Below are 24,503 nucleotides of genomic sequence, written 5' to 3'. Positions count from 1 at the left end.
GGCCATTTCCATTCTCAGCTGTGCATGTAGTTGTTTGAGCACCATGAGGAGTGATCCCTGAGCTCAGAGCAAGGGGTAGGGTGTGGCCGCTCCAAGAGTACAAAAACAATTCTGGGTTGGAGATTGCTCCAAGGGTTGGAACACAAGGCCAGTGTGATCCAAGAATACAAAGGATGGACCAAAGAGAGATGGCACAGTGCAGAGGGTGTCTGCGTTGAACACGACTAAGCCGGGTTTGATCTTGGCATCTTATATGGATCCCAAGTCCTGCCAGAATTATTTCTGAGTTTAGAACCAGGAGTAAAACCTGAACATTGTTGGGTTTGCCCGCAAAACAAAAATCAAAAACCAAACTGATAAAAAAAGAATCAGAAAGCTGGAGTGCATGACATGTATGTTAAGACTCTGAGTTTGATGCCCAGTGCCTATGATCCCCAGGTATTGGGCACACAATAACGCCAGGTCAGGGTACCAGACCCTCACCCCTAGGATGAAATGTTACTGGGAGTAGTTTCTCCATACCCAGGGACTGCTCCAGAGATACCTGGTATCCCACCCTAAAAGAGAAAATCCGATTTAAAATAAATTAAAAAAAAAAACGAGGTAACAATGACTTGTCATAGTGTTGATGTTAAAGTTTGGGGGGAACAGTGTTATCTGCCACCAAAGTGTTCCCATTCCCCGTTTCTTCTCCACATTCCTTCAGCTCTTCCCTCTGCCTCCTTCCTCCTCCTTTTCCTTGTTAGGAAACCTCAGTTGTCAAAGGGTCACTGTCCATTTTATGGCTCCTTATTTATTACCTTGTTCGTGTTTTATTTGTGGGGGCCATAGCCAGAGTGCTCAAGGCTTACTCCTGGCTCTGCATGGGGATCAGCTCAGGATCACTCCCTGGTGATGCTTAGGGAACCACCTGGGATGCAGGGATTGAACCCAGCTCAACCGTGTACAAGGCAAACTCTCTTCTTGTTGTTCCAGCTATTGTTCCAGACCAAAGACTACATTTTAAATAATCTCATTAACCATTATAAACATGTGGTTTATTTCAGATGCAGCAACAATTGGATAAAAGTATCAAAAGAGAAATAGAAGAAGGTATGTTGTTCTAGATATCGATTTCTAAAATAAAGTAGACTAAGTTAAATTAGATATTAATTTCTAAAATAAAATAATTTGTAAATGACCTCTTCTGTATTAGCTGAACACTAGATAGCTATTGAAATAGCTAGTAAGGAAACATTGTAAAAGCAAAAATATGAATAATAAAGAATATTCTTATTCCTCCACTTAGTTTTCATGTCCATAACTTGAAATCTCAAAATGTCTGTGTATATTTTTGTTAATGGCTATCTAATTAATTCTGCTATAACTGTGCTTCCATTCTTATTGCATACTTATCAGCTCCTCCTCTTTGTGATAAGAACAAGTGAATCCTTTAAAAATACTTAAAAAAACAAACTAGACTCATCCAGAAGTACTTAAGCTATGAGAGTTTTTATTTTATATTTTGTTTTATTTTTTTATATTTTTGGTTTTCAGGGCTCACCAGTGATGCTCAAGTATTTCTTTTATAAATTTCATGAATTATATAGTACAATTTAAATATTAAGCTTGAGAATGAATCCAGTGAGTGAGATTTGAGGTGTTTGTAGTCTAATAGTAAATTCATATTCTTTTCTTTATATTTTATTTAAACACCTTGATTACATACATGATTGCGTTTGGGTGTCAGTCATGTAAAGAACACCACCCATCACCAGTGCAACATTCCCATCACCACTGTCCCAAATCTCCCTCCTTCCCACCCGACCCTCCTGTACTCTAAATAGGCTTTCCATTTCCCTCATACATTTTCATTATTAAGACAGTTCAAAATGTAGTTATTTCTGGAACTAAAGTCATCACTCTTTGTGGTGAGCTTCCTGAGGTGAACTGGAACTTCCAGCTCTTTTCTCTTTTGTGTCTGAAGGTTATTATTGCAAGAATGTCTTTCATTTTTCTTAAAACCCATAGATGAGTGAGACCATTCTGCGTTTTTCTCTCTCTCTCTGACTTATTTCACTCAGCATAATAGATTCCGTGTACATCCATATATAGGAAAATTTCATGACTTCATCTCTCCTGACAGCTGCATAATATTCCATTGTGTATATGTACCACAGTTTCTTTAGCCATTCGTCTGTTGAAGGGCATCTTGGTTGTTTCCAGTGTCTTGCTATGGTAAATAGTGCTGCAGTGAATATAGGTGTAAGGAAGGGGTTTTTGTATTGTATTTTTGTGTTCCTAGGGTATATTCCTAGGAGTGGTATAGCTGGATCGTATGGGAGCTCGATTTCCAGTGTGATGCTCAAGTGTTACTCAAGAAATTGCTCCTGGAATGGGAGACTATATGTGATACAAGGGATCCAACCCAGGTCTGTCCTGGGTCAGCCGCTTGCAAGGCAAGAGTCCTACTGTTGTGCTATGGCTCAGGCCGGCTATTAGAGTTTTTATAGATGTCACTTCAGAGGTGACATTTAAACTTCCTGTCCTTAACTTTGTCTCTGGTTTATTTTTGCCCTCACAAAAAAATTCTAGAATCATTAGTATTTACCAAAAAGATACAAATCAGGGGCATGAGTAAAGTGGGAGAGGCACTTGCCTTGCACACAGCTTACCCAGGCTCAATCTCCTGCATTCCTTATGATCCTGAGCCCATGTGGGAGTGACCCAGGAACACAGAACCAAGATAAGCCCTAAGCATAGCCTAGCGTGGCAGAAAATATACACACCCCCAAAATCAGTTTGATTCTTTCCAAATTGTATGGCCTTGTCTCTCTTAACTTTCTCTACTCTGTCCCTTTGCTCCAGATCTTGCCAGACTTGGCTATTGATAATACCACAGTGAATCTCTCTACCTCCAGCTCTTTGCCTCTATTTTCCTATTCTCTGGTATCTTTTTTCCTTGACTTTAGGGAATCAGTTTATATGCCATCTTCTCTCTAAAGCCATAATACTCACATAAATCTGCAAACTTTCTCTCATGTGATCCTTTTGTCCCTGTTTTGTGAGAATATACATTTGTGGGGGGTGTAAGCTATTTGAACTACATCTGGGTGTGCTCAGCACTTACTCCTGGCAGGACTTAGGGAACCATATAGGGTGCTGAGAATCAAATCTGGGTTGATTATGTGCAAGATAAGTGCCTTTCTTGCTCTACTTTCCTTCCAGTCCATTAGTGTTTAATATCTGTCTAGATAGAAAGACATGCTATGGAGTTATCTACCTGTTTTTATCATTTTATTATGGATGTTTGTTGAATGCCACCTTAATCTGATAATTCCAGTGTTTGTCAGAGAAGAATGAGAAATCAGAAGCTCTGATACTTAGACACGACAGCAATGAATGCAGTGTGTAACTAGGGGCCAATTATTTCTAGCAGTAAAACTATATTTTGTATTATATTAAGATATAGACCTTTTTCTTAACACTGATCAAAGTAGAGTATTTTTTGTTTGTTTGCTTGTTTTTGATTGTTTTGAGGCTACACCCAGTAGTGCTCAGGGCTACTTTTGGTAGTGCTCAGGGGACCATATGGGATGGGATAGGGGAGTTTAAATCTGGGTCAGTTGTGTGCAAGGCAAACACCCTACCTGCTGTGCTATGCCTTTAGGCACTCTCTCTTTTTTTTTGACATTAGTTAGCTAAAAAATATTGTAGGTAAAGAATATAACTCTTTCTCTTTCCAGCTGCTGCTGACTTAGAATCTGGATCCTATAGATCTCTTCCAAGATCTATTGAAGCATCGAATCTAACCCAGGATCTACTTTTGAAAACGTCAAGAGAATATGTCGAGATTCTGAAAAAGCAATATCTTATCTAAAATTATAATGTTTTATTTTGTGGCCTTTTTCCATAACAATAAAATGACTTCCATATAACATTATGACCTATGAAGATTTTTTCCCTCCCTCCCCCCTATGAAGATTTTTAATGTCATCTATATGTAATATAAAATGCATACTATTTTGACTGTTCTTCACCTTTAAGTAGCTATAATACTGGATTCAGTCCCTGGCACCACATAAACTCAGAACTCCCGAGTTGAATGCATTTAAACTTCCCAAGTTCCAGCTGTTTCAGCAATACCCAAATAACACCCAAATATTGATACTACAGTAGTATTAATTTATAGCCTTTTTTACTTCTGGTTTTCTTCATTCTAGCAGTCCTAATATGAAGACAGTCATCATTTTGACAAGCTACTACAATGGCTGTGGACAATATTTAAATTCACGTTGTTAGAGTGCCATGAAGTTCATTGTATCGAATATTTAATTTTAAACACAGATTTAGAGATTTTTCTTCCTCACCTTTCCTTTTTTTGATCATTGTTTGAAAACAGTCTTAGAATTAGAGAAAAGTACAAGAATTTTTAGTGCTGTAGTTTTCATCTGACCCAGGTTTGATTTGTGGAATCACAACTTTTGGGGAGCATTTCTGGTTGTAGTGCTGGAACACCCTAGCATATCTGAGGTAGCCCTGGGGGTCCCTGACTCTTCAGGGCCAAGTCACATCACATCCTTGGGCCCTCACATTGAGCTGCTGGCAAGTCACAATTAAGAGAAATTCCCGACATTATGTCATCATCCCTGATTCTTTTGTGTTTATTTTCTATAAGTGAGTACATTCTACATATCAGAAAGTTTATGCTAAAATAACTAACATTTCACCTTCAAATTCCTTTCAAGTTTTTCCACTTGCCTTTAATATTTCTTTCTTTATGGGAGGGGGCCGATACTGCAGTTGGTACTTGCACAGGGTCCAAAAATTTAAAAGTAAAGTTGGAACCACGCATAGGATATCACACATGAAAGACATGAACTCTAGTCCTGGGAATGGCCAAAAATCAGAATAAAAAAGGAATTAAGCTTGGGACACATCCTGAGTTGTGTACATATTGCTGTAAGGTTGGCATTGCTTTGAACTTCCTTATATGAAAACCGGAGAAATAAATTATCTCTATAAATTACATAAATATTCATATGCACCCGTTAATCTATGGTGCTCATTGCTTTTGCAAAAGCTTAGTGGCAGTTCTCAAGGCTTAACATGAAGGTGGCTTCTTTTTGCTCTTGTTGGTTTCTGGGCCACACCTGGTACTGCTTCTGAGCCTTTCTGGTAGCACTTGGGGGACCAAATGCAGTGCTGGGGATTGGACTAGGGTTGGTCAAAGTGGCCCTTTGCATGGTGAGGCCTTGGTTCTTGTACTATCACTCCAGCCTATCCAGCTCTTGTATTATCACTCCACGTCTGTACGGAAGTGACTTCCTTTTGATCCTAGTTGCTAATACTGCCTGTGCCTTAAGCCAAATCAAAGACTTCTGTCATAAAATCTGTCTTCCCTTATCAATCAGAATGAAGACACATTGCAATTTTTTTCTCTTGCTTTTTCCTTTTGCTGTTTGCCTTCATAGCAAAGCTCACTTTTATTTCCTACTGCCCTGAGGGAGATGAGGGAAAAGGCTGCTTTGGCTAATACCTGGGGACATATTTCATGATATCCCAGTTTCCTCTGGGCAAGTTTTCCTTACCTTCACTGGTGTGGACCTTGGGGCTTCACTTAGGTCCTTCTCAAGATCATGAAACTGAAGTTCATGTGTATTCGAATTAGAAAATGACTTAAAAATAAAGTAGTTTAGATGTCATGATGTTCTATTTTCTTTCTAGATTTTGTCTTTTCCATAGATATTTTGTACTACCTTACCAACTCTTGCAACTTAGAAAAATTATTATTAGAAAAAATATTATTAGAGGGGCTGGAGCAATAGCACCTAGAGACAGGGCATTTGCCTTGCATGTGGCTGACCAGGGATGGACCCTTTGTTCGATCCAGCAATCCATCTGGAGTAACACCTTAGTACCCAAGTAGCTGCTGCCAAGTGTGGCCAAACAAACAAAATATATTAGAAAAAATATTTGAATTTGCATTTAAAACTATGCCTGGCAAAGCGCTAATCCTTGCTTGCCTAGTTTGCCATAGTTTGTTTTACCATTTTCATAAGAGGTTGTCCTGGACTAGTTTTATTGCCTTTGAGGATATACTTACCCCTAAGAGTTAGTCTGAAATATATTTGTTGTATGAGTTGGAATATAGTTATCTAGTCATATACATTTTTGGAAATAATATTTTTACTTTACCAGTAGCAGTGTTTTACTTGTCAAAAAAAACATTGGCATTTTTCTGCTACCATTAGTAAACAGTGATGGGTTTGGGGTTTTTTCTTTGCTTTTTTAATTATATATATATATTTAATTATTTAATTAATATATATATACATATATATATTTAATTTATCCTGTGTGGTTTCAAGGTTGGTTATAACTTAGTTTTGTTTTTCAAAGATATATTTGTTTCTGATTGAGTTACAGTTATACAGTGTTCTGCCACTAATGTCCCTAATTCCCATCCAGTCTCCCCTGCCTGTTTCTGGGATAGGCTTTTTGCTTCTCTCCCTCTCTCTTTTTTGAACTTGTGTTTTGCACTATTGTTAATGAAGGGGTGCCATACATATCACTTCATTCCCTTTCAGCACTCAGTTCCTGTCCAGAGTAATCAGGTCCAATGTTCATTGTTACTGTAGACCATTCACTTCCCTAACTGACCTGTCCACTTTTTGTAGTAGGGTTCTTACCATGGATTGGTCCTCCTGATTTTCATCTCTATTGTCTCTAGATATTATTACCATACTGCATTTTATTTTTATATCCCCCTGATGAGTGAGATTACTCTGTCTTTCCATCTCCCTTTGCCTTATTTTACTCAGTATAATAATCTACATGTTCTTACATGTATAAGCAAACTTTAAGACATTATTTTTCCTAATGGCTGCATAGTATATTCCATTATACCACAATGGAATTATGGTGGTGAGGGCACACCAGCAATGCTCCTGGATGAATGCTCAAGAATCAGGCCTGAAAGTGCTTGGGAGAACATATGAGAGGCTGGGGGTTGACCTTGGCTGGTTATGTGCAAGGCAAGCACTCTTTCTTTATTCTCTCCCTCCATCCCTCCTCTCCTCCTCTGTACCCTCCATATCATCTGGATCTTGGTTTTTTTTCTTTAGTTATGTTCTTTAGGGGGCCATACCTTGTGAATGTCAGGGGTTTACTCCTAGCAATGCCCAGAACTTAATTGCTCCTGGCTTAGGGGACCATATGAGATGCCAGAGAATAGACCCGCAGTCTGTCCTAGGCTAGCTTGCACCCCTTGCACCACTGCTCCAGTCTCTGGATCCTGAATTGAACCTCTGGCCCAGTTGGCTTCAAAAAATATTTCTAATCATATTGAACGCAAAATATTTGTGAAATTAGCAGAAGAAAGAATAAAACAGACATACGAAAACCATGGTCTATATTAAGAAAATGAAGACTCCATATATTTTGTTCTAAAAACATAAATGTAAATTTATTTCAAACATCTGTAAGACTAGATGTTTCCAACAAGGATTTGTCCACTGTGATCTGAATACCTTCTACATAGGGACTATCTAAGCTAGAATAGTTTTTTAAGTAAAAAAGTTGGGGGATGCGGCCACACCCAGCAGTGCTCAGGGAGTGGTCACTAATGGCAGACGTGGGGGGACTATAGGGAGTGCCATGGATCAAAGTTGAGATGGCTGCATACAAGGCAAGCACTCCACCTACAAACACAGATAAAGCAAAATGCAGACAATAGCTAATCTTGCTTAACAAAAAACATATTACTCTAAAGCTGTCTGTACTTTTTCCCTCCCCCTGAGAACGAGCACAAATGTGAACTGTTCAGAAGCATTTTTAATATTCTGGTTATTCCATTTCCAAGACTTTCTCTAATGTATTTTTACAAAAAGGTATCTACAAAATATGTTCATCTTACTACCTCTACTTTTAAATACTTTGTGCATTTCAAAACACCTAGAAAGATTAGATATTTCAAATAAGGATTTAGTTTGTCCATTATATACATAGTAGTGTTGAATAAACTACACACATTTAACAATGGTCATATCCTAACGTGTCTCCTTTGTGGTCTAAAAACCTTCATTTTCTCCAATTCTTCCTCTCCATCACTAACCTCTGGTAAGGGTAAATGCAATTTCATATCCAACAGTCCTTCTCTGAAGACAGCTCTGGATGAATTTTAACACAAAGTGTACAAAATGTGTTACTTTTCTGACTCTACTTTTGTCATGTATTGGCAACCTCATTAATAACTGGAGACAAGTATTAATAACATCTGGACCCATTTGCCCAGTTTATATACAATATTACAGAAAACTTAGAGATGAAATGCAAATAAAGTTTAGGGCAGCAAGAAAACTGAAATTTTCTCCTACATCGGGAAAACAACTTCCCCCAATTCCCTCCGCTACCTCCCTCTGGCTAATGAATAAAGAAGAAACTGTTGGAAGAGAAGGTTTACCAATTTCATTTCTTTCTTTTTTTTTTTAGAGGAAATGCCAATTTCTTTTCTAAGGATATTTCCCACCAACTTCAAGTTCTATACAAACGTGATACTAGGTTTAGCTACACTCAACATTACCTAAATATCTAGAAAGACTAGATATTTTATTTAAGAACTTATCCACAATGTACACACTATTAAATTCAAGCTGTTCACATACAATGTTGATGTTTTGCAGTATCGTCTAAATATGAGCACTTTGGCCTGAACTTTTCCCTTATTAATTCTTCCCTTAACCACCAATCCAACATAGTGGATAAGTATAGGAATGTATGGCATTTTTAGGGGTGAACTAATTCATATCCAAAATTTATTTACAGAAAAATCTTCCTGTAACAGTTAACAGTCCCAAAGGTGCTATTTTTTCATTTAGGAATAACTTCTTTAAAATACAGAGCAAAGGTTCCCCAATTGATTTCTTGGTTCTCAAACTGCAAATAGAGCAAGACAGGGGCCTTGGCGTTGTAGCCAAAAAATCTTGCCAAACGATTGTGGGCATTTAGGTCGAGAAACCATTTTTCTCCCGGGAGAGCATTTCTTTGTAGGACAAGGATGGAGTACCTGGTGCCTTTGAACCGTTCCATCTGCAGGCGATCAGTGGGCGCTGGGCCTTGGGCCAGGCAGCATCGCACTGTGAGAGCCCCGACTGTTAGGGCTGTTGGGGTCTGAATTGGAAGAGGCAAAGTCACCGGCCAAAGAGGTGGCGGGAGAGCAAGAGGTGTGCAACTGCTTCTAGGCCTGGGTCGGGCCGGAGGGCAGCCGCGGAGAGGACTGGAGGTCTCCCCAATAGTGTCGCTACCCATCTCCAGGCCCTTCAGCTCACCCAGCCTGAGGAAGAAGTTTAAGAAGGCTCTCTGCAGGAACTCTAATCCATGGACTTGCCTAAACATTGAGTAGCAAGTGTGTTTGAGATACTGTTATTCATAATGTTGGAGTCTGGAAACATCTTAAGATCGAAGCCCTGTATTTCAGGAGCTATTTAATACTGTTCTTTGAGATATTTGCTATATTCAATGTTAAGATGTGCCAGAAGCCAAATAATAGCCCTATACTTGTCATTATTTTGTGGAGATGGTGTTTAGGTTAAACTCAGTGTGCTCAGTGGTTAATCCTGGCAGGGCTTGGAACTCTGTGGGATGTCAGGGATCTAACCCAGAATAGACTTGTGCAAGGCAAATTCCCTACCTGCTGTGTTCTCCTACTCCTGCTATTTTTTGCTGTTAATTATTTAGTTACTTTAGCATGATATCTTCTGTACATATCACCAGTGACAGAATTAAATATGTCTTAACTTACCCTAGTTACAGGGCCAGCATCAATGTATTGAATTCATGACATCATTGAAAAGTTGGGCTAGAAAGATAGGATGGTAGATGAGGCCTTGCCCGTGGCTAACCCGGGTTCAATCCTTGGTATTGCATATGAATCCCCTCACATCATCAAAGGTGATCCCTGAGCACTGGAGTCAGGAGCAAGCCTTGAGTAGGAACAACTATGGCCCCAAAATTGATAGGATTAATGTAAATTCGCAGAGCAAGTATTAGTTTTTCAGGTGAAGAAGCATAAGGTCTTATGGTCAGAAGAAATGGCAGTGCAAGGCGTGGATGCAGGAAAATACCTTCACAGGATTTTGAGCAGTTGAATTTTGCTGGTCTGAAAAGAAAGTTTTGGGAAGAGGCAAGTATCTCATTAAGGCAAGTTAATGGAGGTTAATGGGATGCTAGAAAAGAAAAAACATCACCCTGTAGTCCTTGAGAGCTATGTCAGAGTGTCTTTAGCTACTCTTACTTGGAAGCCTAACTAGCTAGCAGAAACCAGGATGATTTTGGTAGTTCATTGACTTCACCTGGATCCCAGTGGTCTCTCAGTTGTTAGATTCAGTACTTTGTTTATATTTCCTTTCCTGTCTTTTTAGCTGCATATCCAGTTATTAGTGCTCACATGGCAGTCTACCAAAGGGTTTCATCATGTGACTCACAAGAGAGAAGGGAAAACTCAGAAGCTTGCAATAGACTTATAGTATTTTTAATGGTTTGACTTTGGGGTTAACCCTGGTAATGTTCAGGGCTTACTCCTGGGTCCTTAAAGGAATATGTTTTAGGAAAACATAATTCTAATTTCTATTTTCTAAAATTTTCTGTTATTTTTAAATGTATTTTACTTTTTTCTTTATGGATGGATAAGAATTCTGAAGAAGAATCTTTAAGCAGGTAGGATCTTACAATTGAAAATGGGGTTGGAATGGTAGCATATGGTTAAGGGCATTTGCCTTGCCTGCAGCCTACCCAGGTTGACCCAGCAGCAGATATGATTCCCCAAGTGTAGATTCTTGAGTGTAGAGTGAGGAGTAAGCCCTAAGTACCACTGGGTATGATACAAAAACAATAACAACAACAAAACAAAATATAAAATGAAAAAAAAGCAATGTACTATGAGTGAGGTTCTTTTTTAAATTTTGTTTATAAAGATTTGTTTATTAGTTTATTTGTTCAATTTTTGGTTTTTGGGCCACACCCAGTGATGCTCAGGAGATACTCTTGTCTGCATTCAGAAATCACTCCTGGCAGGCCCAAGGGACCATATGGGATGCCGGGGATCAAACCAGGGTCCCTTCTGGATTAGCCTTATGCAAGGCAAATGCCCTCCTATTATGCTATAGTTCCAGCCCCAGGGTGAGGTTCTTTTCATACTGGCTGTTGATTCCTGTTTGATCCCTGGTACCACATCATATAAGGTCCCATGAGCCTCAGCAGGCCTGATCCCTGTGCTTAGAGTCAACCCCATGTACAGGCAGGTGAATCCAAAAACCAGAATGAAAAACAAAATTGTATTTTAAGAGAAAACAGAAAGAAGAAAAGAATATTTGTTGAATATTTTATTGTGGACTAGACACTTGGCACCTAACATTTGTTTTTTTTCATATAGTCCTGTAAGTGCAAAATTATCTTGCTGGTTATTATTTTGCTTATTTTCACTACTTCGGAAATTGTGATTCAGAGGGATTAAATCACTCACCCATGATTCCATAGTTTGCAAGTAGTTGACCCTTGAATCAATCATCAGCTGACCTGGATTGCAAATGCATCCCTGTATCCCTAAGCATAGATTATGAGGGATAGAAAGATCCACAGCTCTGACAAGAAGTACAGATCCAACTTGGGTCTCAGAAAGTCAAATTCAGTTAAAGCTTTGAGTTTTCCAATGAAGCCACATCTAAGCATAAAACCTAAAGATTGTTCTAATTCATTTGACAGCTGCATTGTCAACAAATACTTTGTTTTCACAATTAGGTTTTAGGGAAGGTCTGTTAGTTATAGCTATAAAACTATTCATTTGACAGAAGTAAGGCCCAATCAGGCAAAGCTTAGATATGTGAACTAAAATTTCTTTTTGTGGAGAAAGCCCGCACAAAGGAGGTCTGTCTTCTGGCTCTGAAAAGTTGGCTTGTGGAACCAAGGGGATGCTGGGCATTGGAACCCAGGTCACCTGCATGCAAAGCAAGCAACAAATAATATTGCTCTGGCTCCTGATGTGTTGGTAATTTATGCTCCTTGAGATTGTTTTTCAGTAAGTACAGATTATTTCTCTAAAGGCTTTGTTAGTCCTAGTCACTATGCTACACTTAAGAGATAGTTTAACAGACTGGAGCACTTGTCTTGCATGTAGGAGACCCAGGTTCAATCCCTGGACCCCAGCATTCCCCAAGCAGTCAGGGACATTTAGGTAAGTAGTTGGTTAGTGTTCCTTTGTTGGAACAACCTGAATAAGTTCCTTTGAGTTTGTTTTTCAGTAGCAGGGAGACAAATGCTTTTCATCATTGAAGTCTGTTGTTCAGGAATCTGTGCCTTCATAGGCTGAAGACTTAAATTTGGAGATTGCTATGGAGCCCTACATAGGAAATCTGGAAATCTCTAGCACTTTACTTTTACATTTTTCATTTTAATTTATTTTGATTTCTGAGCCACACTGGCAATGCCTAGGACTTACTCCTGGCTCTGCATCTCGGGATCTTTCTTTGTGGGCTTGTGGGGGCTGGGGTTCAAACCTGCATTCAAGACAAGCACCTTTTCTGCTGTACTATCACTATGTTCTAAAGTTTTTAATAGAAAAATTGAAATCACTCATTTTGTTTTAATTTTTATTTTGATCATAATGTCTAACATATCTTTCACAGTAGTATTTTAGGTATATATCAACATTGAATCAGGGGAATACCCATCACTAAATTTGTCCTCCCCCCATCCCAATTCCCCTCTGCAACCCATATACCCCACCATCACCCTCCAAGCTGCTAGAGTAGATGGTCCCCTCTTTGTCAAGCTTTCTATTTTTGATCATATATCTGTTTGGTCCTGGTACCCTCCCCTGTCTCCCCCTCTATTTAAGAAGCGGAGCTAGGTAAATCGAGTTATGTGGCTTTGTTTGAAGGAAAGAAAAGCAATAGATTGTGGTACAAAATAAGAGAAAAAAAAAGAAGTCAAGTATGCTGAAAATAGGCAGAGTCCTTCCAGAGGCTTTCAATCTCAGTTTGAGAGAGGATGTGAAAACGGCAATTGAAATACCACCACAATACACAAAGAAATGTCAAATTAAATATCCACTGAGCACCACAGCAATAAAGACAAGCACCACACAACAATCTCAGTTTTGAAATCAACTCAAATCAAATCAATTGAGTGCAAAAAGAAATAGAAAGATAAGATAAAATAAAATAAAATAATATTGGAGACATCAACTTCAATCTCTACACTAATATAAAGACATCCAAAAATCTATAAAACGATAAATATGTGGAAAAATTATTGTTTTGTGCTTTCCCCCCCCTGCATAGTCACAGTAACAATTGGGGATATCATAGAGGGAATTCCCTTGTCCTAGGAATTACAGGGTTTCTCCCCGCCTGAAGTGTACTGTCATGGAATTAACTATAGTCTCCTTGCATGATCATTTACTCTGCCCTCGGTGTTTTCGTGGTGTATGGAAGACTTCTACTTCGTCATGGATGGTAAAATCAGAACTCTGTATCTAGAGATCTTGAGAAGTCACTCATTTTTATTGTATGTTTTATCTCAGTATTTTTCAATGAACCTGGCATTGATGATTCATGGCCTATATCTGATGATGACTTTGATTTTGAAGCCTAGGTATAATATTCTCTTTGAAAATTAATTTACCTGAGACAGACTCTGCTCATCCCCTTAAGCTTGGCAGACGTTTTGGGCCTACCCCAGCTTGTTTCAACCTGGGAACTTTGATCTTCTCAGGCATTAGTCCCCTGAAGGTGTGCCTTGGCTGAGGTGAGTCTTTCTGAACCGGAGTTGCAGATAAAGCTGACTCTGCTGGCCCCATTAGCCCACCTATATGGGATCAAAACAGAGGAGCAAGGCCACTCTGCTTTTCTTTGTGGCTGCACACTCTACCAAGCCAATGAATACCACCACAACACGTAGAAAAACCTACATTAGAAGCATCATAATGAAGAAATTATGCAGACCAACATCAGCCATAGAGAATCAAGACGGAAACTCTGATGACCCAACAATGGCCAACAACCTAAGCAATCTTTCAGAAATGGAGTTTAGAGAAGAAATATGGAGGATGCTCACAGAACTCAAAGAAAGTATAGATCAGAACACTAATAAAAATCACGAGAATATAAAGCTAGAAATAAGAAAATCCAAACTGAAATATCAGGTCAAATATCAGGTCTGAAAAACTCAGTAGACGAACTGAAGAACATAATGGATGAGCTTTCCAACAGATTAAAAGCAGCTGAGGATAGAATTAGTGCACTGGAAGATGCGATGCATAACAACTTTACACAGCAGAAGAGATTGGAAAAAACCTTAAATCAAATGACCAGACAACGGAAAAATTACTCAAAGAATATGAGCAGATGAAAATAGAAGTCTTTGTGCTCGCTTCGGCAGCACATATACTAAAATTTGAAAATAGAAGTCTTTGATAAGCTCAACAGAAAGAACTTTAGAATCATTGGAGTCCCAGAGACCCAAGAAGAAAATCTCCAGAAAGAATCAACAGTCAAGAATATCATCGCAGAGAAACTACCAGAGCTAAAGAAAACATGTGACCAAATTCTGCATGCCCAAAGAGTACCAGCTAAGAAAGACCCCAGGAGAAACTCCCCAAGACACATCCTAGTCACAATGATGAATCCCACAGATAGAGATAGAATACTGCAAGCAGCAAGATCAATGAGGGAAATTACATTCCAGTGAGCATCCTTGAAATTTACAACAGACCTGTCACCAGAAACACTCAAGGCCAGAAGGCAGTGGTGGGATATAGTGACAAAACACTATGAAATAAATGCTTCACCAAGAATTCTGCATCCAGCAAAACTCACTTTCAGGTATGAAGAAGTATACATGGTTTCACAGATAAACAAAAGCTCAAAAACTTTACAGACTCAAAACCAGCCTAAAAAGAAAAACTGAAAGATCTATTCTAAAGATAAGACAGAACAAAAAACACACCAAACTTCTACACAAAGTTGGCAATAAGTCCCGTGACAATTATTTCTCTCGATGTCAATGGTCTAAATGCACCCATTAAGAGGCACAGAGTGGCGAAATGTATCAAAAAATTGAAGCTAACCTTCTGCTGCCTACAAGAAACACACCTGAATAGTCAGAATAAACATAGCCTCAAAATCAAAGGCTGGAGGAAAATTATTCAAGCAAACGACACCCTTAAAAAGAGGGGGTGACCATATAATATCAGATGACACAAACTTTATACTCAGAAAAGTTGTAAGGGACAAAGATGGATACTATGTAATAATCAAGGGATATGTACAGCAGGAAAAAAATCACTCTCCTAAACATATGCACCCAATGAGCGAACAGCAAAATATTTAATACAATTGTTGATAAATCTGAAAAAAAGATATGAATAATAACACAATAATTGTGGGAGACCTCAACACAGGCTTGTCAACACTTGATAGGTCAACCAAATTGAAACCCAATAAAAATCTACTAGACCTGAAAAGTGAAATGGAGAAAGAGGCCTAGTAGATATATATAGGACAATCCATCCTCAGAAACCTGGATACACATTCTTTTCCAACGTACATGGGTCATTCTCCAGGATACACCACATGCTGGCACATAAAACATACCTCCATAAAATCAAGAAGATAGAAATTTTGCAGACTATCTTTGCTGACCACAAGGCTCTGAATTTAGATGTGAACTACAAAGGGACACAGAAGAAAAATTTAACACTTGAAAATTAAACAGTCTACTACTAAACAACCAGTGGGTCAGAGATGAAATCAAAGAAGAAATCAAAAATTTCCTGGAAAGAAACAACAATGAGTTTAAACACAAACTATCAGAACCTATGGGATACAGCAAAAGAAGTACTGAGAGGAAAATTATAGCTTTGCAAACACACATCAGGAAAGAAGAAGGAGCATACATGAATAGCTTAATGATGCAACTCATAGAATAATAAAGTGTTCAACAAAAGGAACCAAAAATAGGGAGACAGAAGAAAATAACAAAGCTAAGAGCAGAAGTCAATAAAATGGAAACCCAAAAAACAATTTGAAAGATCAACAAAAGTAGAAGTTGGTTCTTTGAAAAAATAAACAAGATTAATAGACCATTGGAAAAACTCACAAAGCAAAAGAGAGAGAAACTTGATAATGCTTATTAGAAATACAAAGGGGGAGGTCACTACAGATAGTGCAGAGATTCATAGGGTATTCAGAGAATACTTTGAGAAACTCTATGCCACTAAATATGAGAACCTGGACAAAATGAATAAATTTCTGAACTCATATAACCTTCCATGGTTAAATAAAGAAGATGTAGCATGTCTAAACACCCCCATTACGATTGAGGAATTAAAACCGTAAACAAAAATGGGCCCAAAAACAAAAGCCCAGGCCCTGATGGATTCACGAATGAATTCTTTCAAACCTTTCAAGCGGAACTATTCCCAATCCTGGCCAGGCTCTTTTATAAAATTGAAAAAACAGGAACACTTCCAAATAGCTTTTATGAAGCCAACATCACCTTAACACCAAAACCAGATAGAGATGCTGCCAAAAGTAATTACAGACCAATATCCCTGATGAACACAGATGCAAAGATCCTCAACAAAATCCTGGCAAACAGGATCCAGTGCCTCATCAAGAAGAGCATTCACTTTGATCGAGTAGGTTTCTTCCCAGGAATGCAAGGATGGTTTAATGTCTATAAATCTATCAACATAATACACAACATCAACCACAAGCAAAATAGAAATCACGTGGTCATATCAATAGACGCAGAAAAAGCATTTGATAAGGTTCAACACCCATTCTTGATGAAAACTCTCAGCAGGACAGGAAAAAGGAACCTTTCTCAATATAGTTAAGTCCATCTACCACAAGCCAGTGGCAAATATTATCCTCAATGTAAAAAACTAAAAGCTTTCCCTCTAAATTATGATACAAGACAGGGCTGTCCACTCTTTCCACTCCTCTTCAACATAGTACTGGAAGTACATGCTATAGCGATTAGGCAAGAAAAAAATATCAAGGGAATCCAGGTTGGAAAGGAAGAAGTCATGCTCTCACTATTTGTAGATGACATGATACTCTACTTAGAAAACCCTTAAATCTCTATCAAAAAGCTTCTAGAAATAACAGATTCATATAGCAAAGTGGCAGGCTACAAAATTAACACACAAAAATCAATGGCCTTTTTATACACTAATAATGATAGGGAAGAAATGGACATTAAAGAGAACACCCCCTTTCACACGTGCAACATTCCCACCACCAATTTCCCAGATCTCCCTCCTCCCAACCCCCCGCACCAGTACTCTAGACAGTCTTTCTACTTCCCTCATTCATTCACATTGTTTTGATAGTTTTCAGTGTAGTCATCTCTTCAACTGCACTCATCACTCTTTGTGATGAGCTTCATGTCATGAGCTGTACATACGAGCCCTCATCTCTCATGTCTCTGAAGTACTGTTAAAATGTCTTTCATTTTTCTTAAAACCCATACTTGATTGAAACCATTCTGCCTCTTTCTCTGCTCCCTGGTGGATGTGTGGTGAACTCTGTGCTCCATCTGCACAGCATGTACTCCAGTCCCTGCACCATCTCCTTGGTCTCCTAAACTCCTCTTTTTTCCTTTGTTCTTGTTGTTCGGCCACACCCAGCTCTTGGCTCTGTGCACAGAGAATGCGTTTGGTGGTGCTTGAGAGGTTCCACGTGCTCTGCAGGGGATTCAAACATGTTGACCACATACAAGGACTAAGCTGCTGCTTCTTCTTCTTTTTTTTTTTTTTGGCCACACCCGTTTGATGCTCAGGGGTTACTCCTGGCTAAGCGCTCAGAAATTGCCCCTGGCTTGGGGGGACCATATTGGACTGCGGGGGATCGAACCTCCGTCCTTCCTTAGCTAGCGCTTGCAAGGCAGACACCTTACCTCTAGCGCCACCTGCCGGCCCAATGGACTAAGCTTCTTAACTATACTTCTGTTGTATTTTTCCAGCCTCCAATTCCCTTAAAGTCTTATCTGTTACTGCTTATCATTTATAGAAAATTAGGAGAGAGGTTGGTGCACACTCAATAGTGTTCAAGGTTTTCAGTTTCAGCACTCTCAGGTCATTCGTGGTGGGGTTCAGAGAACCATTTGGGATGCTGGGAATTTAACAAGTATTAGCATGTGCAAGGTAAACGTCCTACTTGCTCTACTATTGCTCTGGTCCCTAGAAATATTTTCGAATGGAGATATATATATAAATATATATATATATATATATATATATAAAATTCATAATAATAAACATTCTCATGGATGTGTCTGTGCCTACATTTGGTAGATATGCTGTCAGAACTGGGATTAAGAGAAGAGGAAGTTGTAGAATCATGGGATTCTGAGGTATTGTCTTCTATTATTATTTTTAATTCTCAGCCCTGAATGATGTTGAAACCTGAGGGAAATGTATTGGATTCAGTTTTACATCATCCATTTGCCCACAAAATTGTTTCTTATATTTTTACCCTTATTCCAATCATTATGCACTTCATGTAATAATGTTGCATAATATACTTCTACTCATGAGCACTAAAGGAAACTAGTGTAATGTGTCAGAATAATAGTACTTGTAGTCATGATCAGTTTGTTATATTAAGTTAAACTTATCTGAAAACAAAAGAATTAGTTCAGGTCAGCTTGTCAAATCCAGGATCCTGCACTCCATAAGGAATGTGTTAAAACTATTTAAAGAGTAGGTGAGCAAGAGTTCAAATGGTAGGCTTTTGCATCATGTGCTTCAAAAGTTTATTTCTGGATCTTGAAACTATCATATTTAGATGATCATATAGATCTGCAAGATATGTCTCAAGACACAAAAGTTTGGGGAAATACTCAGCATATAGAATTTTAATAATAGTGTGGTTTAGGGATTATTTGATCATTAGAAATAATTTTGTATATTAAAAAAATAATTTTAATATCACTGGAACTGAGATTCTAGGTGATAGTAGAATATGCTATTTGTAATCATGAGGCCCTCCCTGGGTTTGATCCCCACTCAGAACCACGGTAAAACAAGGAAAAAATTGGGTGCATTGAGTAGCTTTACAATAGCCAGTCTTGTAATACTGCAAGTAAGAAGCAATAATGAACTAAACTAACAACTCTGAAAAGAGTAAGAGGATACTGATCTGTTAGATATAGGCAGCTACTGCATAATACTATAAACACATACCATATTTGATATCAAAAGATACATTAACATCCAGACTTTGCTATTTACTAGTTATGGAATCTTGGAAAATATTTGTTTAACCTATTTGAGTATTAGTGACCTTGTTAATAGAAATGGTACGAATACTGCCTCTCAAGTATGGGTCATGAGCAAATATGGAAACGAATCTGAAAATACTTTGTAACTGTGAAAGATGCTACAGAAATACACAGCAAGGTGGTCACAGTATCATTATTGCCTAATGAAGAGTAAAACATTTTCTAAAATGATAAGATGGGGCCAGAGAGATAACATAGATGGTAGGACACTTCTCTTGCACACGACCAACCCAAGTTTGATTGCCAACATCCCATAGGGTCCCCCAAACACTGTTAGGAATGATTCTTGAGTACTGGTCCACGAATAACCTCTGGGAACTTCCCCAGGGAAGTGTAACAATAAGATAACAGCAAATGTCAAGAAATGAAGGGGAGAGTTAGACAGGCTTTTTATTTCCCTCATACATTCTCATTGTTAGGATAGTTTTCAATGTAGTTATTTCTCTAACTAAACTCATCACTCTTTGTGGTGAGTTTCATGAGGTGAACTGGAACTTCCAGTCTCATCTCTTTTGTCTCTGAAAATTATTGCTATAATGTCTTTCATTTTTCTTAAAACCCATAGACCATTCTGCACCTTTCTCTCTCTCTGACTTCTATCACTCAGCATGATAGATTCCATGTACATCCATGTATAGGAAAAATACATGACTTCATCTCTCCTCATGGCTGCATACCATTCCATTGTGTATATGTACCACAGTTTCTTTAGCCATTCATCTGTTGCGAGCATCTTGGTTGTTTCCAGAGTCTTGCAATGGTAAATAGTGCTGCAATAAATATAGGTGTAAGGAAAGAATTTTTGTGTTATATTTTTGTGTTCCTAGGGTACATTTCTAGGAGTGGTCTAGCTGGAGGATTTACTTTTTGTTATGTGCTCTGAAATTGCTCCTGGCAGATTCAGAGAACCTCATGGGATTCTAGGGATCAAACCCATGTCTGTTCAGGTTGGCCAAGTATAAGGCAAATGCCCTACCATTTTTTATCGCTCCAGCCCCAGTATCTGTTACTTTAAGTCTATTATATTTAGAGTTGGAAATTCAGATATTACTTTTGAAAGAGATTAAGAAATCTTCATACAGCTTATTATTGGTAATAATTTTAACAGCGTATTTCTGAGAGCCTACCACAGAAGTATGTTGACAACTTATCGGCAACTGCAAATTAAAGAGAAAAAAATACATAGTATGAAAAAGGCAAAAGAAAAGCTAATTAGTGTTTCTTACCAGATATTAGTAATAAAATAAATTGAAAGGACCCCAAACTGTTTTGTTGGGAAACTCTAAGACCATCTGAGAGAAGAGGAAAAAGTTTAAAGAAAAGAGTGTACAGGCTGCAAGAGGTGTAAAATAGAACAGGTGTTGATATAGTGAAAGGGGATAAAATGACATGATTCCTTCGGGAGAGGTATAGGAAATGTGGGCAAACTGAAAATTGAGCTTCTTATACCAAAAATTCCTATGCTAAAAATTGAGAATCAAAGTGCAATTTTCACATCTGCTTCTTTTCTTTTAGAGGGGAAGGTGTAAGGGATTGTTAATCATACAGAACTATATTTTCTTATTAAAGACAGCATAAGCATGTATTCATCAGCTATTCTATACAAATACATATGTATGTACTTGGGCAGGGCAATACTCTAGTTTTCTTTGTTTTTCTATCTCAGTTTCAGTTATTGAAAACTTTACATTGTCTCTTAGATTTTTTTATATTCCTTCTTGCATGAGTGTATCAAACAACTTTAAGACAGCTAAAGTAGATATACCAGAAATATAGACATTCCAGTTGCCCACCTGGGTATGGAAAAACAAAATGACTGCTTTTATTCACTATCATTCTACAAGAGTATATCCAAGCTGATCTATTCCTAATACTTTCTGTGAAGAGAAGTGAATTGCATCTTCAACTAACTGTCATCACTATTATGTACTTGGTTAATTCTAGAACAAATTGAAGAACATGATAAATACTTGTAGTATATTACTGAAAATCAGGATGCAGTTCTTACATATGAAAGGTTCATAGTACTTAAAAATCAATGTGACCTACTTACAGGAAAAAATAAAAAATGATATATAAGATTAGTGGACTCCAAAAGGAGCTATCAGAAGTAAAAGGAACAAAATCACAAGTAGAATATCAAAATGTGGAATTGGATCAAGAACTCTGCAGTCTCAGGTATTGAACATCTTGGTTTTGAACAATTTTCTTATTTTGAGGGAGGGGCTTTGGGCCACACCTGGCCATGCTCAAGAGTGACCTTTCAGTGGTATTCAGGAGATTGAGGCCATCTGTGGTGCCAGGGGTCAAACCAGGATTGTCTGTATACATGACCAAAGCCTTATGTCTGATTGTTTCTCTCTGGACTACATCCTGGTTTTAAAGAAATAGTTGTTATTTTTTTTATTTTTTTTAAGGCTACTTCCTCTGGTGCTCAAACATTACTCTTAACTCTATGCACGAGAGTCATTCCTGGTGATGCTTGGGGGACCACAAGGAATGCCAGGGATAAAAACCCAGGACAGCCAGCCAACCATGTGCAAGGCAAAAGCCCTATGCACTGTGCTATCGATCCAGCCCCCCAAAATACTTGTTAATCTTTTTTTTTTAGGAATTGATAGGGAAGAAAGCTGGTATAGTGTTATAAAATAAGAAGTCCTTATAAATAATATAGCAAGTTCTTAACAGTGCCTACTTATATTAGGAGTAAAATATTTTTCATTTTAATAGTTGAATTGTAAGTCTCTTTTTGGAACCTTATATTTATTTATTAAATTTCAGTTATTAATCTCTTATAATCTAATAAAATTGGAAGAAAATATCTTATGTAAATTTGTTTTTGTTATTACTGATGGTTTTTATTGCATTCTTCAGTACACGATTGATGTGTAAGAACTCTAAAAACTTTTGACTCATGTTTTCAAATAATTCTCCAATACGTTAAGTTTATGTTAGTTTACAGTATTATCAACAAGAATATAAGATGACTTTTATTAGTAATACAATTTTATTAAAAAATTATGTTTTTCCGTTTAACAGATGCATAGAATTTAAAGTAAAGTGGAAAGTCACTACTGATTAGTTTCTGAAACATCTCCCTTATACATATATTAATTCAAAGGTCTGTGTTAGAAATAAATGTTTATTTTTTATCATTTGCTTAATATGGATTCTGTCCGAGTCCAAAGGAAATTAAAATAAATAAATATAAAATATAAAGTACAGAGAAACTCAGAACAGTAGGAGGTACTAGAGTTCCTAATCTAGTCTTTTATCATATCACCCTGAAGGTTGTATAAAAGAAACTTGTAGGTCCTTAGACTCTGTAAATCAATTTTAGGGCTACCTTTTATATTTTGTGCAGGTAATTTTATTGTATGTTTGGGGGACTTTTCAAATAGTGATCAGGTATTACTGCTGAATGCGCTCAGGAGCTCAAATGGGATGCTGGGGATTGGACTCAGATTGGCCACTTGCAAGGCAAGAACCTACCTGCTCTAGTCCCAAACAAAACTTTAACATTTTTCCCAGTGAATTTTCTAAACTTGTTTACAAATAATGACATCTTTCTAACACGTGACTGTAAATGATCTGTTCTAATGATGAGAATAAGAGGGTAATATTCAATTATAACTTTACTGAAAAACTTTGGATTACTTGGAATAATATGCAATATTGTTACACACAGTAATGTACAGTATTATTAGCTACTGTTGACAAAGCTAAATATCAGCATATTTTTCTATTTCCACCTCTCAAGGTGCATATATTCTTTGTTAAGAGACTAAAGATTAAAAACATGAGACTTAGAAAAGAAATAATTCTGAAACATGGACATTTTATCAGGATAAGATGTCAATAAATGCAGAACCAGATATAAAGTGAATGTTTCACTTTTCTAAGAAATTGAATCTGAGTACAAGTCTGTTTAACTGCAGATTTTCCTTGAAGCAAGAGGAAGAGAAAAGACGAAATGCTGAGATGTTACTAGAAAAAATTAGAGATCAGTTAAGGTAAACAGAAGAGCAATGCAATCAGGAAGTTGAAGTGAAAGAGCAACTTGAGCTCAACCTACGTACACGAGACATGGAAATAAGGACCATGAGAAATACTTTCAGCCAGGTAAACTAATACTTTGCTAAGACTTACTTGCTAAAATTAAAATTTTGCTGGCCTGATTTTACTTTGCTTGTTTTGGAGCCACATGTGGCTGAGTTGTGTTTATTTCTAGCTTTGTACTCAGGGATCTCTCCTGCCAGGGGTCAGGGAACCATGTGTGGGTGTCAGTAATTGAATCTTGGTCACAGTATTGATCCCGATCAGCCACATACTGATATATACCCAAACTGATATATTTTGAATGTTGTTCTTTCATCGGGATTTAATAATTTTTGTGCCACATCCTGTCATGCTCAGGGCTTCTGGCAGTGCTTCACTGTGCTGGAGGTTATCCAAGCTTCCTGCTGGTGGTGACTGTGTGCTCCAACCCTCCTAACTATTTCTTGGTCCTGTCCATTAAGCAGTTAGGGTCTTTTTAAACTTGGTGCCTTCCTAGGTCTCAGGATCTGTTTACACAGGGGATGATGTAGCAGGTAGTACAGTGGGTAGGGTGTTTGCCTGACTCATGGCCAATATATGTTTGATCACTGGCATCCTATATGGTTCCCCAAACCTGCCAGGAGTGAGTTTTGAGCACATCCTGGAGTAACCGCAGAGCTCCACTGGGTGTGTCCCAGAAACAAATAAAAAAAACCCAAAAATATATAACTTGGTTCAGAAATATTGTAGAGGGTAGAGTGATGCCTCACACACAGCTGACCAGGGTTTGAGTTCTGTCACCATCTAGCATTTCCTGAATAGCTTCCGGAGTGGTCCCTGAATATGTAGCCATGAATAAACCATGAATGAGCATTACCTATTGTGACAATTCTCCCTCCCCCACACATTCTACAGACTTTAAAAATATTTGCTGTCTCAATTTGAAGGCATACTTCAGGCAAGTGGGAATGATAGAAATGATAGAATGATAGAAAAGCATTTCCAATGCTTTCCCCCAAGATGCTTCCCCAAGCATCTGCTCATTCTGGCTTCATATTTTGCCTAGTAGGAACATTTGGAATTAGCCTTCACCGTACAATTAATTGCATAAAACTTTGAAATAATACTCTGCTGGCTTG

At 37.9% G+C, this 24,503-nt stretch overlaps 2 protein-coding genes across 2 annotated transcripts in view; one reads left to right on the top strand and one right to left on the bottom strand.

Moving 5' to 3' along the window:
* The window catches only part of LOC126014224 (ankyrin repeat domain-containing protein 26-like), a 43,897-nt gene extending 40,038 nt beyond the window's left edge, over positions 1-3,859 (top strand). The window contains exons 21-22 of the mRNA XM_049777543.1: positions 1,047-1,092; positions 3,726-3,859. Of these exons, the coding sequence (XP_049633500.1) occupies positions 1,047-1,092; positions 3,726-3,859 (180 nt within the window). The remainder of the gene's footprint in view (positions 1-1,046; positions 1,093-3,725) is intronic.
* LOC126014220 (ankyrin repeat domain-containing protein 26-like) overlaps positions 1-24,503 on the bottom strand; it is a 263,129-nt gene that overhangs the window by 83,372 nt on the left and 155,254 nt on the right. The window lies entirely within an intron of this gene.

The sequence above is a fragment of the Suncus etruscus genome, chromosome 7, assembly GCF_024139225.1.
Source record: "Suncus etruscus isolate mSunEtr1 chromosome 7, mSunEtr1.pri.cur, whole genome shotgun sequence".
Classification (NCBI taxonomy): Eukaryota; Metazoa; Chordata; class Mammalia; order Eulipotyphla; family Soricidae; genus Suncus; species Suncus etruscus.
This window is presented reverse-complemented; position numbering and strand designations above follow the sequence as displayed.